Raw genomic sequence first — 13035 nt, forward strand, 5'->3', positions numbered from 1 at the left:
GAAGTATTAGGCCCCTTTCACAAGGGCTTTCCGATCAGGTCCGCCTGTCAGTTTATTCAGGAGGACGTGATCGGACGCTTCATTCACCTCTATGGAGCGACGGATGTTGGGGGGGCGACATGTCCTAGGGTTGCCACCTCATCCCTTTAAACCGGAACACATATTAATTCAGTGGTGGCCCGTCCATTAGGGGCGCCGCCCCCTCTCTCCTCGCCACCCCACTATATGCAGTGGATAGATTCATGCATTGGACTGGGCGCCGGGCGCATGGATTACAGCGGCCAGGGTTTTTTTTTTTTTAAGCACCTGATTAGAGCCAGAGACTCTAATAGTTTTCAAAATAGGGTGGGCTCGGGTCACAGAGAATGCGACCCGAGCCCACCCAGGTGTGTTGCAATAGCGAATGAATATTCACTGTTGCAACACTGATCCTCCTCCAGGCCAATCGGGAAGCAGAAATGAATCCCATTTCCCAATTTGCCAAAACGTCAGGCGATCCTATTGGACGCCTAGCGGCGGGAGGAGCAGAGAGGAGACGCACCGCGGAAGCTGCTCCAGGAGAGGACACCGGAGCAGCTTTCTCCGGAGGCTGCAACACTTGAGGACAGGGCTGGAAGATGGCCGCATCAGCTCCGACCGCTGCTCTCACTGCCTGCATCTAGGTGGGAAGCGTGGGTGACACTTGAGGGACGAAACACACCAAAAAGATTGGAGGAGCTCAAGGGATTCAGAGTCAGTGAATCAGAGGGTCTAGTGAGAGACAGGGAGCTCAGTGTTGAAGAACTACAAGAGGTAGTTGTACTGAAGCTGAAGGAACTATTACGTTTGAGTTAGGAACTGTTGCCATAGGAGACGGCATTCCTGCATGTGCAGATGTGGCGCCTTGCTGGGGTATTTCCCTGCATGGCTGTCCTCCTATTGAAGTCTCAGAGTCTGCTAATTGAAATTTTAACTACTGAAGGGTGTCCTGGCCCTAACCCTCTTTTCCCCAAAAATACAAAAAAGGCTGTTAAGAGAAATAAAACCTCTTTTACATCCAAGAAGTGTCTGGCGCCCAATAACTTTGTCCACCTTGCACCCACTATGCCCCACAACCCACTACATACAGAAGGATGTCCGCTATCTTTGGCCTGGAAAATTCTCATTAGACTGGATAAGGTCAGAGACCTTGCTACATAAACAAGGCAGATCTCCGTTCAGTGAGAGGGGAATGTGCTGATCCTGTGTTCCTGTTAAGCAGGAACACAGATCTTTACATTCCCCCTAGTCAAAGCACCTCCCCACAGTTAGTAATCACTCCCAGGGAACACATTTAACCCTTTGATTGCACCTGATGTTAACCCCTTCCCTGCCAGTGTCATTAGTACAGTGACAGTGCATATTTTTTAACACTGATCACTGTATTAGTGTCACTGGTCCCAAAAAAGTGGCAGGAGTCCAATTAGTCTGCCACAATATCTCAGTCCTGCTATAAGTCACTGATCGCTGCCATTACTAGTAAAAAATAAAATACAAAAATAAATAATAAAATATACCATAGTTTGTAGACGGTATAAATTTTGCGCAAACCAATCAATATACACGTATTGGGATTTTTTTACAGCAAAAATATGTAGCAGACTACATATTTGCCTAAATTGATGAAGAAATTAGATTTTTTACATTTTTTTTTTATTGGGTATGTTTTAACCACTACACATCCGCGCTATGGGCAAATGACAGCCACAGCGCGGACCTGAATTCCCGGGAGGCCGTCATATGACGGCCTCCCCTGTGCACAGTCCCTGCGGGCGCGCGCCGAGCGCGCTGTGATCACCGAGTCACTGAGACTCGGCTGATCACCGATCCGAGTAAGGGTCCGGTCCCGGCCCCTTACCATGTGGTCAGCTGTCAGCCAATGACAGCTGATCACATGATGTAAACAAAAGATTGGTAATCGTTTTTTTTTTCTACTCACGCTGACAGCGTGAGTAGAAAAAAAAAAACGATCACCAGCTCGGATGTGAGGGACATCGGTCCCCAAGTGGAAGAGGCACATCTGCCTCATCAGTGCCACCTAATAGTGCCATATAACAGTGCCCACAGTGCTACATAACAGTGCCCACAGTGCCACCTAACAGTGCCCACAAGTGCCACCTATCAATGCCAACAAGTGCCACCTATCAATGCCAACAAGTGCCACCTATCAATGCCCACAAGTGCCACCTATCAATGCCCACCTGTAGTGCCAATCAGTGCCACCTGGCAGTGCTGCCCATCACTGCCACCCATCAGTTAAGTGCTGCAGCAAGGGTTAATATACCCTGTGTTGCCAGCATGTTGGAGAGTCAGACCGCTACTCCGACATGTTGTGCAGAGGCCCAGATCTCCATTGGTCTGACGCTCCAATCAATAGTGCTGCTTAGTGTGAAGGTTGTCGATTAGATCAGTGTGGGGCGTGGGTGGGAGAGACTTCATAAACCTGTCTCTTAGGGCTGGTTTACACTTGCAGTTGGGCAGCGATAAAACCACACAGGTGAGCCACGTTTTTACCGCCCTTCAGCTGGTTCCCCTTTTAGCTGCAAAGGCAGCGGCTGCGGGGTACACATACCTCACCCGCAATGCTTTGCTTTGTGGCGACAGCAGGAATTATTCCTTCTGTTGCATCCTGTGGGCACTACTGGCCGATGAACATGTAGTGCAGCATTTAGGGGGTTAAAAAAGACAGTGAGGAGGAAAATATCAAATGCCTCTAAAAAAAAGGAGGACCAGCGGTACTTGTCACAACTGCAAACCAGCCCTTAAAGGATAAGTTCACCTTTTGAACATATTACATGCAGTGTTGCCAACCTCCCGCAGCATTTTTTACTGACAAAATATGGAAAATTTACTGATGGAACACATTTTTTACTGGCGACCTAAAACATGAAAGAACTCCTATTAAAAACTAAGACAACTGGTATTTAAACAATATAAACACAATATGGAAACACTGACCATACCCATAACCAGGGGCGTTGCTATATCGACAAAAGATCTGGGGCTAGAGCCCATAGCAGTGTAGTAAAGAAAGTCATACACTTGGGCGGGCATACACATGTATATACAGTGATATATGTGTGTATGTGTATATATCCCCAGAGAGCCCCCCACTTACATCAGGGTCCCCAGAGAGCCACCCCTTATATAAGGGTCCCCAGGGAGCCTCCTCCTTACATCAGAGTCCTCAGAGAGCCTCCCCTTTGCATCAGGATCCCCAGAGAGCCCCCCCTTTGCATTAGTATCCCCAGAGAGCCCCCCACTTACATCAGGGTTCCCAGAGAGCCCCCCTTACATTAGGGTCCCCAGAGAGCCTCCCCCTTAAATCAGGGTCCCCAGAGAGCCTCCCCCTTAAATCAGGGTCCCCAGAGAGCCTCCCCCTTAAAATCTGGGTCCCCAGAAACCCCCCCCCTTGCATCAGGCTCCCCAGAGAGCCCCCCACTTAGATCAGGGTCCCCAAAGAGCCTCCCCTCCCCTTGGGGACCCCTGCAGAGACTTGGGGCTATGGGCCCCAGATTCGGGGCTATAGCCCCAAAAGCCACCCCCTAGCGATGCCACTGCCCATAACAATAATTTGTCAGCACAGCATGGCAAATTATCAGCCCCTGATATTTACAGACAGTTGTAAAAATTTACTGCCATAAATTTACTGACAGTTGGCAATCCTGGTTACATGTTACACCCATATTTAGGGTGTAACATGTAACATATTCAGCATGCGCCCACTCCCTGTGACAGTAGGTGGGGGATCCTCTCCCCGCACCCACTGTCACAATTTGAACACAGCGCGGCTGTAAGGGGCCCTGCCCACACGGCCACGCCATTCACAGTTTTCTTGTGAATGAATAGTCTACAAGTACCGTCAATTATTGCAGCTGACGGCTTGTAGTTCTCAGTGAACTGCGAGGACACTGGTGAGCGCTCTCATAGTTATTTTCATCTTCCTGCTCTCAAGTAATTGCCTGCCTGTATCGGAGGTACAGGCAGACAGTTATCCTGAGAGTCTACAAAAGCCTAACATTGCACCCGCCATCTGTTGATAGCGGGTGCAATGCTTTACAGGCTCCTTAGAAAAAAAAATGGCTGCAAAAAAATGGATGTTTTTTTTTCAAAAGGTGAACTTAGCCTTTAAGCTAGCAATACACTAGTAGAATTTCATCCAAAAATATTCATTTCATTCTCTAATCATTAGTGGGGTCAAATTGATGATAATTTTTAACCACAGTCACAAGAAAATATTTCTTGAACAAATGAGTTTCTATCAGTGTATGTGATCATTTTGTTCCAAAAATTCCATTCATACCAAAATCAAATGTAAAAAGAAAATGAAAATTTTAAGTACTTTTGACTGATATTTGTCAAGTTTCTGTTGGCATTATCAAGTGCCCTGATGTAATTCTTCATATGAACATTTGAAAATCTCAGTGTATGGACAGCTTTAAGCCTGGTACACACGATCAGCTTGTTGGCCAACAGAGCGTCAGACTTTTATCAAAAGGGCGTGTGACTGGATCTTGTCTGGCATACTAACGGCACACAATTGTCGGCCAACAAACACGAACGTAGTGACGTACTACGAGGAATTTCAGCTCTTGAGCGCCATCCTTTGGGCACCTTCTGCTAATTTCGTGTTTGGTGAGCATCGATTCCGAGCATGTGTGTTTGTACTTTCAACTTTTGTGTGACAGATTTGTGTACAGTCCGCTGGAAATTTACTAGCCTGCCATCCAACATTTGTTGGCCGAAAGTTGGACAATTGTCTGAAGGAGCGTACTAACGGTCAGATTTTAGCACAACAGTCTGTCATCACACATTCCCCTGCCAACAATCCGATCGTGTGTACGAGGCTTTAGTCTCTGCACTGGGACCTATTTGATAGCATTTTAAGAAATTATTTCTCAAATTTGGGTTATTTCCAAATTTGTAAATCACTGTGACTGCGTTGTCATATTCTGATGTTTTCCATTAGTGAATTAGAATGGGGTTGGTGGCATCTCTGTCTTAATGAAATGATTGGAGCTACTTTATACAAGCATTTCACTTTGTGTCTCGGGGTGGGTCATAATTCATCAGATGAAATATAGGATGGTTATTCTTTTTGCAATAAAATTGTATAACAATCATTATCATGAATCATCATTAATGGATGAGCCTGTTTGGTCTTTACAGCATGCTAAATCTTCCCAGGACAAAACCCAATGACTTCCAATGTTTTGTTTAACCGGTTTACTCAGTTACTGCAAATTTCCTGCGTATTAGAATTTCCATCGTCTTTTGATGACATCAGTGCTGGTTTTCCTTTTTTAGTACTACAAATAAACACAGAGAACTCGTTTTACAGGTTTTGATGAACCTGATGGCAAAGTTATGTAGTATTCAGCCAGCAGGGGGCACAATGGATCTTACAAGGGAACGCGGAGAGCAGAGGTGCGCATAGCAAGCAACCAGACCTCAGAGACGCAATGATAAAGCAGCAAATATTCGCCGATCATTGGCCAGGTTTTTGCTGTCAGATGTTACATTTATACCATTACTTACTGCAACCTTTCCACTTCTGAGTTACCCTTGGAAACATTTTTTTATGTCTTAGGGAATGCCTGCTAAAACTAATAAACTATTATGGGGGTCAGTGGGAAAAAAATTCCCTTTACATTGATGGTCACTGGTCAGTGAAAAGAACGCCCCTCTTAGAATAGTGGTGAGAAAGCCACTCTTATAAATAGTTAAAAAGATCATTGGTGTCATGCTACTGACACCAATGTGGTGCTGTCCTCATAAATATACAGGCACCATCAAATATCAATAAGCCACAGCGCAAGGAACCCCTAACAACCTTCGGAGGAACCCTAGTGTTCTGCAGAACCCTGGTTGAGAATGGCTGCTCTAGTGGGAAATCTGGGCCTCAGAAACATTTGCTGTCTTTTTATATGGACAGTGTATCAGGAACCATGAATCAGACCAAGACAGAAGTATAGTTAAATCACACTTGTTTAATAATCATAATAATAATAATAATGAGGTAAACCGAGGAAGCGTAGTCAAAACAAGCCAGAGTTCAGTAACTGGATTGGGTAGTCAGCCAAGAAAATGTCAGAGAGCCACAATAAAGGCACAATCTCTCCCTCCTCCTAAAAGGCTCTCTCATCCGCAGAGAGACGCGTGAAGCCCAAGTGCATGGGTTCATCTTCACTGAACGACTCGGTACCAGGAGGCATGGGAGGTGAGGGAGGCACAGGTGGGACTGCAAAGCTCGGACGCAAACGTACAGGAGGCTTCCGCAAGCGCTCCTTAAAAAAGAGTCTTTCTCTGAGTCTGGAGTCAATGAGCATGGCAAACGTGATCAACCTCTCCAGCTCAGTGGGTATATCTCGGGCTGCTATCTCATCCTTGATGGAATCCGAGAGACCATGAGAAAAAAGCAGCCACGAGGGCCTCATTCTACCAAGCAACCTCTGCTACCAGAGTACGGAATTCAATGGCGTGGTCGGCAACAGTTCTCGTACTCTGTTTGATGGACATGAGGCACTTGGCAGCAGAAGCAGAGGGTGCGGGAACGTCAAATACCCTTTTAAAGGAGGCCACAAAGTCAGGGTAACTCAAGACAACAGGTTTTTGCGTCTCCCATAGAGGGTTTGCCCAGGCCAAGACTCTCTCAGAAAGCAAAGATATCACGAAACCTACTTTGCTTCTGTCCATGGGAAACGCCTGGGGAAGCATGTCAAAGTAAATCTCAACCTGGTTGAGAAACCCTCTACATTGAACTGGATCACCCCCAAATCACTGGGGAAGCAGAGCGGAACCAGACATACCTCTTATAGAGGTATTACTCAAGGCTGGTGCCTACACAGAGACTGGCGCAGCAGCAGGGACGGCCTGGAACTCAGGTTGTACCGGAGCAGCCACAGTGGGAGTTTCCAGGTGAGCCATGTGACTCAGGAGTGTTTGTAACGCTATGGCAAACTGATCCATGCGGTGTCAAAGAAAAAACTGCGCTATATGAGACCATATACGTGATAGTAATTCAATGCAAAGGATGGAATGTCCTTATCCTGTAAGGGACATATTTAACTCCCTAGCGATAGGAAAATTCTAATAACTGGAGAAAATCTATTTGCATCACAGTAATAAATACAAAATGTATATTGCAAAATGATCACATGATGAAGTCATAAAAAGTCAATGAAGATATTGTTGTTCACACACATTGTCTAAACTGATAATGTTGCTGGTCACTGAATGTTCACATTAAAAGGAATGTCTCTCCTTCATAGATAATAGTGACTTCAAACCGGAAATCACCGTAGGAAAAAGTGATATGAGATAGGAAAGTCCTTCAACCTGGAAAATAACTGCCTCTTACCAGATGCTCCGATCTCTTTTTTAAGGAGATCAGCGCTCTGCTTTTAGGCTTATATCCCAGCCACAGTCTCTCTGTTTAACCATCAGATGGCAACTCTCCTCCTCTCTGGTCTTCCCTGAATATCTCCTGGTCAGCAGATAACCCAATGGAAAGGAGAAAACTACCATAGTGTAAAACTGTAAAACGTCTTTATTATTAATAAAAAAATATTGCACTTACAGAGTATGTGAAAAAAAGTGGCATCTAGTTAAACATCCGAGCCAGCCAGCTCATTCAGATGATCGCCCGTATCTTCCGGGACTACACGTTGTGTTGGTGGCGTCAGCACGCCGCTCCTCCCTACGTCGTTTCGTTAAAGGCGACGTCGTCCAGGTGCACGGGCGACGTGCTGACTTGCCACCTTTTAAGCTCCATAATACAAAAAAGGAAACGCCCAGTCCTGAGCTCCGAGCGTCCCCGTCGCATTAGCCACCATCTTGGAACGGGGCTGTTGCCATTACTTAAGGGGGAACTGCAAATAATACCTGGTATCTTACAGCGTGATATGAGATGATATCAGATTATGCAAAGATTATTATCTTATTGGCTATTTACCCAAAAAGAGTATCTTAAAACTAATAAAATTCAAATAAGTAATTTACTAACAAAAATTCAGTGAAAATCATTGTTAATTATTTCAAGGCCCAAGACGACCCAAGTGACCTCTAGTGGTCCGTCAATACATGCCATAACTGTTTCAGGCCATTTTAAAGTAAATGATTACCACTAGAATTTGATAAAAATGTATGTAAAAATAAAAATTAAATCAAAAAAGAAAAAATACGTGCAAAGGAGAAAGTTCTATTCCTCCGTTCGTACAAAAAGAGAAAAAATGAAAAAAACTGAGGAGAAAATCCAAATAAAAATTTAAAAGTTGAAAAAAGAAAAAAATTACGAATTCATTCCTTTTTACCTGTAATCATATTTATATACTGTAAATATTAAAATCGAGATGCTTCCCCAACTAATAGGATATACTGATCATCCCCTGATCAGTATATCCTATTAGTTGGGGAAGCCATCCCTTTAATGTGAACATTCAGTGACCAGCAACATTATCAGTTTAGACAATGTGTGTGAACAACAATATCTTCATTGACTTTTTTTATGACTTCATCATGTGATTATTTTGCAATATACATTTCAGATTTATTACTGTGATGCAAATAGATTTTCTCCAGTTATTAGAATTTTCCTATCGCTAGGGAATTAAATATGTCCCTTACAGTATAAGGACATTGCATTCTTTGCAGTGAATTACTATCACGTATATGGTCTCATATAGCGCAGTTTTTTTCTTTGACATTTGCTTATTGTGTGTATATCTCACATTATAAACTGCAGCAAGACCTTAATTGTTGTATCCTTTAGAAGAAGCAGGACCTCAATTACTACATCTTCTTGAAGGGCTATTTAGAAAGCGATGTATTTTCATTTGATATACTTTGATCCATGCGGTGATCTTGCTCATCCAATCTGGAAAAAATATTACCAACTAGTAGATTGACTTTATCTTCTGAATTCATGGCCTTCGCCTACTATCAGGAACCATGAATCAGACCAAGACAGAAGTATAGTTAAATCACACTTGTTTAATAATAATAATAATAATAATAAGGTAAACAGAGTAAGCGTAGTCAAAACAAGCCAGAGTTCAGTAACCGGATCGGGTAGTCAGCCAAGCAAATGTCAGAGAGCCAGAGATAAACGTAGTAGTACAGCAAGCAGGATCAGGAGCCAGAAGGAATGTCAGCCGAGCAAGTCTTCAACAGGAACGCAGGATAAAGTCTCTGTGATGTTGACAAAGGCGAAGGCAGAGATCAAGTGAGCTGGACGACTTTAAGTAGGCAGGACTGACGAGCAGAATCAACAACTGGGTGACTGTGGAGAGAAATGGGAGCTGGCAATTAGCCGACAGCTGAGCGGCCAGCTCAGAGAAGGTTCAGCCGACACAGTGTTATCTAACAGCAAATCGGCGATTAATCAATATTTATGGGCATGCAAAATCATATATGCTTTTAAATGTGAAAACAAGATTTTTGTACTTAATGTACAGGTATAATCCCTTTATATATTATGAATGAGAGAAGTAATTTTAATGAAATTCCCCAATTGAGCTGCTTAGGAGAAATTTGCTTGAAAAAAAACAAAAAACTGTTGCACTCTTTTTTACTTTGTATAGAGGGTTTTTTTTTTTAAGGTAGTTTTTATTTATTTGTATTTAGCCCTCCATTTTTGTTTATTGGATTGTTATTTATGTACTATCAGTTTTTTATTTAACTGTATTTTTATCTTTTGTGAAGTAAAATGTAAAATAATGAGTCTGATGACTGCATAAGTTTTTTGCACAAAAATGGGTGTAGGACAGTTGAAAGAATTTTTATGACACTCAGGTCAAGCCCATTGCTCATTTAAAACTACCAAAGCCTTTTCAATGGTTGCTAAATATTTTCAGCAACTGTGCACAAAATTTGATCTAGATCAGAAATAGTTTTATTAATACTTGCAGTTACAATTACAAAACTCACTTACTTTATGGAAGGTAGACTTGGGGCCCATCTCAGATGATATATGGATCCATTGCTTAGTAGACTTGGGGGCCATCTCAGATGATACATGGGACTATTGCTTAGTAGAAAAAGATGGGAGGGAACCATCTTAGATTATATATATATATATATATATATATATATATATATATATATTTATTTTACAGGTTCATTGCTTAATAGAAAAAGCTGGGAGGCAGACTTGGGGACCTTCTTAGATGACACATGAAACCATTACTTAGTAGAAGAAGATGGGTGACAGACTTTAGGGACCATATCAATTAATTGCCAGCACTCTTCATTCCACAGTGACTTACCTGGTCTTCATTTCCTGCTCGTCAGCTAGTTCTGCTAGGTATTTAAACTGTATGGATCAGATCTTCTGTGTCGTCGCCTTGGTCAACATACAGTGGGGACGGAAAGTATTCAGACCCCCTTAAATTTTTCACTCTTTGTTATATTGCAGCCATTTGCTAAAATCATTTAAGTTCATTTTTTTCCTCATTAATGTACACACAGCACCCCATATTGACAGAAAAACACAGAATTGTTGACATTTTTGCAGATTTATTAAAAAGGAAAAACTGAAATATCACATGGTCCTAAGTATTCAGACCCTTTGCTCAGTATTTAGTAGAAGCACCCTTTTGATCTAATACAGCCATGAGTCTTTTTGGGAAAGATGCAACAAGTTTTTCACACATGGATTTGGGGATCCTCTGCCATTCCTCCTTGCAGATCCTCTCCAGTTCTATCAGGTTGGATGGTAAACGTTGGTGGACAGCCATTTTTAGGTCTCTCCAGAGATGCTCAATTGGGTTTAAGTCAGGGCTCTGGCTGGGCTATTCAAGAACAGTCACGGAGTTGTTGTAAAGCCACTCCATCGTTATTTTATCTGTGTGCTTAGGGTCATGGTCATGTTGAAAGGTAAACGTTTTGCCCAGTCTGAGGTACTGGGCACTCTGGAGAAGGTTTTCGTCCAGGATATAGCTGTACTTGGCCGCATTCATCTTTCGCTTGATTGCAACCAGTCATCCTGTCCCTGCAGCTGAAAAACACCCCCACAGCATGATGCTGCCACCACCATGCTTCACTGTTGCGACTGTATTGGACAGGTGATGAGCAGTGCCTGGATTTCTCCACACATACCACTTAGAATTATGGCCAAAAAGTTCCATCTTGGTCTCCTTAGACCAGAGAATCTTATTTCTCACCATCTTGGAGTCCTTTAGGTGTTTTTTAGCAAACTCCATGGGGGCTTTCATGTGTCTTGCACTGAGGAGAGGCTTCCGTGGGGCCACTCTGCCATAAAGCCCCGACTGGTGTAGGGCTGCAGTGATGGTTGACTTTCTAAAACTTTCTCCCATCTCCTGACTGCATCTGTGGAGCTCAGCCACAGTGATCTTTGGGTTCTTCTTTACCTCTCTCACCAAGGCTCTTCTCCCCCGATAGCTCAGTTTGGCCGGATGGTCAGCTCTAGGAAGGGTTCTGGTCGTCCCAAACGTCTTCCATTTAAGGATTATGGAGGCCACTGTACTCTTAGGAACCTTAATAGCAGCAGAAATTTTTTTTTTGTAACCTTGATCAGATCTGTGCCTTGCCACAATTCTGTCTCCGAGCTCTTCAGGCAGTTCCTTTGACCTCATGATTCTCATTTGCTCTGACATGCACTGTGAGCTGTAAGGCTTTGTGTGGCTTTCCTAATCAAGTCCAATCAGTATAATCAAACACATCTGGACTCAAATGAAGGCGTAGAACCATCTCAAGGATGATCAGAAGAAATGGACAGCACCTGAGTTAAATATATGAGTGTCACAGCAAAGGGTCTGAATACTTAGGACCATGTGATATTTCAGTTTTTCTTTTTTAATAAATCTGCAAAAATGCAGCTGCAATAATAAATCTGCAATTCTGTGTTTTTCTGTCACTATGGGGTGCTGTGTGTACATTAATGAGGAAAAAAATGAGCTTGAAATGATTTTAGCAAATGGCTGCAATAAAACAGAATGAAAAATTTAAGGGGGTCTGAATACTTTCCATCCCCACTGTATCTGGACTCTCTCTGCTGTGTTTTCCTGTGAAAGACTTTTACTTGGCTGACTTCCCTTCTGGTTCCTGATCCTACCAGATGTGCTACCGGCGCAAAACTAAAAATATACTAGTTTGCTGCAATCATGTAAGCCTACAGAAAAATGGAAGAGTATCAATATAATATAAAAGTGGATTGCGCTAACTACTGTGTATGATACCACTGCTGAAATATGCAAAAATAGGATATCTATCCTATGTAGCGTGCTTTTCTGTATCAATTAATATTGCGTCAAAAATATACTGTCCACTTAGGGTTTACTAGTGACTAAACAGTTTTTTGGAATATTCTTTTAAGTGCTAGTGCTAAAAAATGACAAATATTAAAAAATGTGCAATGTGCCAATGTTACTTAGTGACCATCAAATATCACATATAAACATTCATATATAATTCTTGATGAAAAAAATGTGCTCAGCATGTGCAAAAACACTACAGTCCTCAGTGGGTATTTACTTCTGTGCAATGACGTAGGTGCTACCAAAAGCTATTAAAAAAATTATTACTAAACAATGTGCCAAAATTACTACCAAAATATCACATATCAACATGCATATGTACTGCATAGTGCAAAAAAAAAATATTATATGTCCTTGACATTTGCAGAAACACCACAGTACACTGGATGTCTTCAGTAAGTGATCACTTCTGTGCAATGACGTTCCTTTTTAGTATATTGTGCTCTTAATTCACCACTTATTGTGACTTCACCACCACCTCATGCAATGGCCACTCACCAGATGTAGTAAGAATAACCACCTTTTCTTGTGAAAAAAAAAAAAAAAAAAAAGAATAAACGCCTTTGGTTCATTAAGGATAACCAATCCGTTTGTGATGGGTCCAATAGCAGCCTTTCCAAGCAATGTATTAGTATCTCTTGCTCTGTTCAGTGCTCATAAAGACATATGGATAGCCATCATGGTATAGTATGTCATTTCATTTTATTAAAAAAGTTAAAAACATGGTTATGGTGCCCTTAAG

The 13035-nt window shown here is 42.5% G+C and overlaps 1 protein-coding gene across 1 annotated transcript in view; it reads right to left on the minus strand.

Moving 5' to 3' along the window:
• Nucleotides 1–7665, minus strand: part of EFHC1 (EF-hand domain containing 1) — a 40688-nt gene extending 33023 nt beyond the window's left edge. The window contains exon 1 of the mRNA XM_073625149.1: nt 7598–7665. Coding sequence (XP_073481250.1) covers nt 7598–7621 — 24 coding nt within the window. The 5' untranslated portion in view covers nt 7622–7665. The remainder of the gene's footprint in view (nt 1–7597) is intronic.
• Nucleotides 7666–13035: the final 5370 nt, after the last annotated feature.

The sequence above is a fragment of the Aquarana catesbeiana genome, linkage group LG04 (genome assembly GCF_042186555.1).
Source record: "Aquarana catesbeiana isolate 2022-GZ linkage group LG04, ASM4218655v1, whole genome shotgun sequence".
NCBI classification, from domain to species: Eukaryota; Metazoa; Chordata; class Amphibia; order Anura; family Ranidae; genus Aquarana; species Aquarana catesbeiana.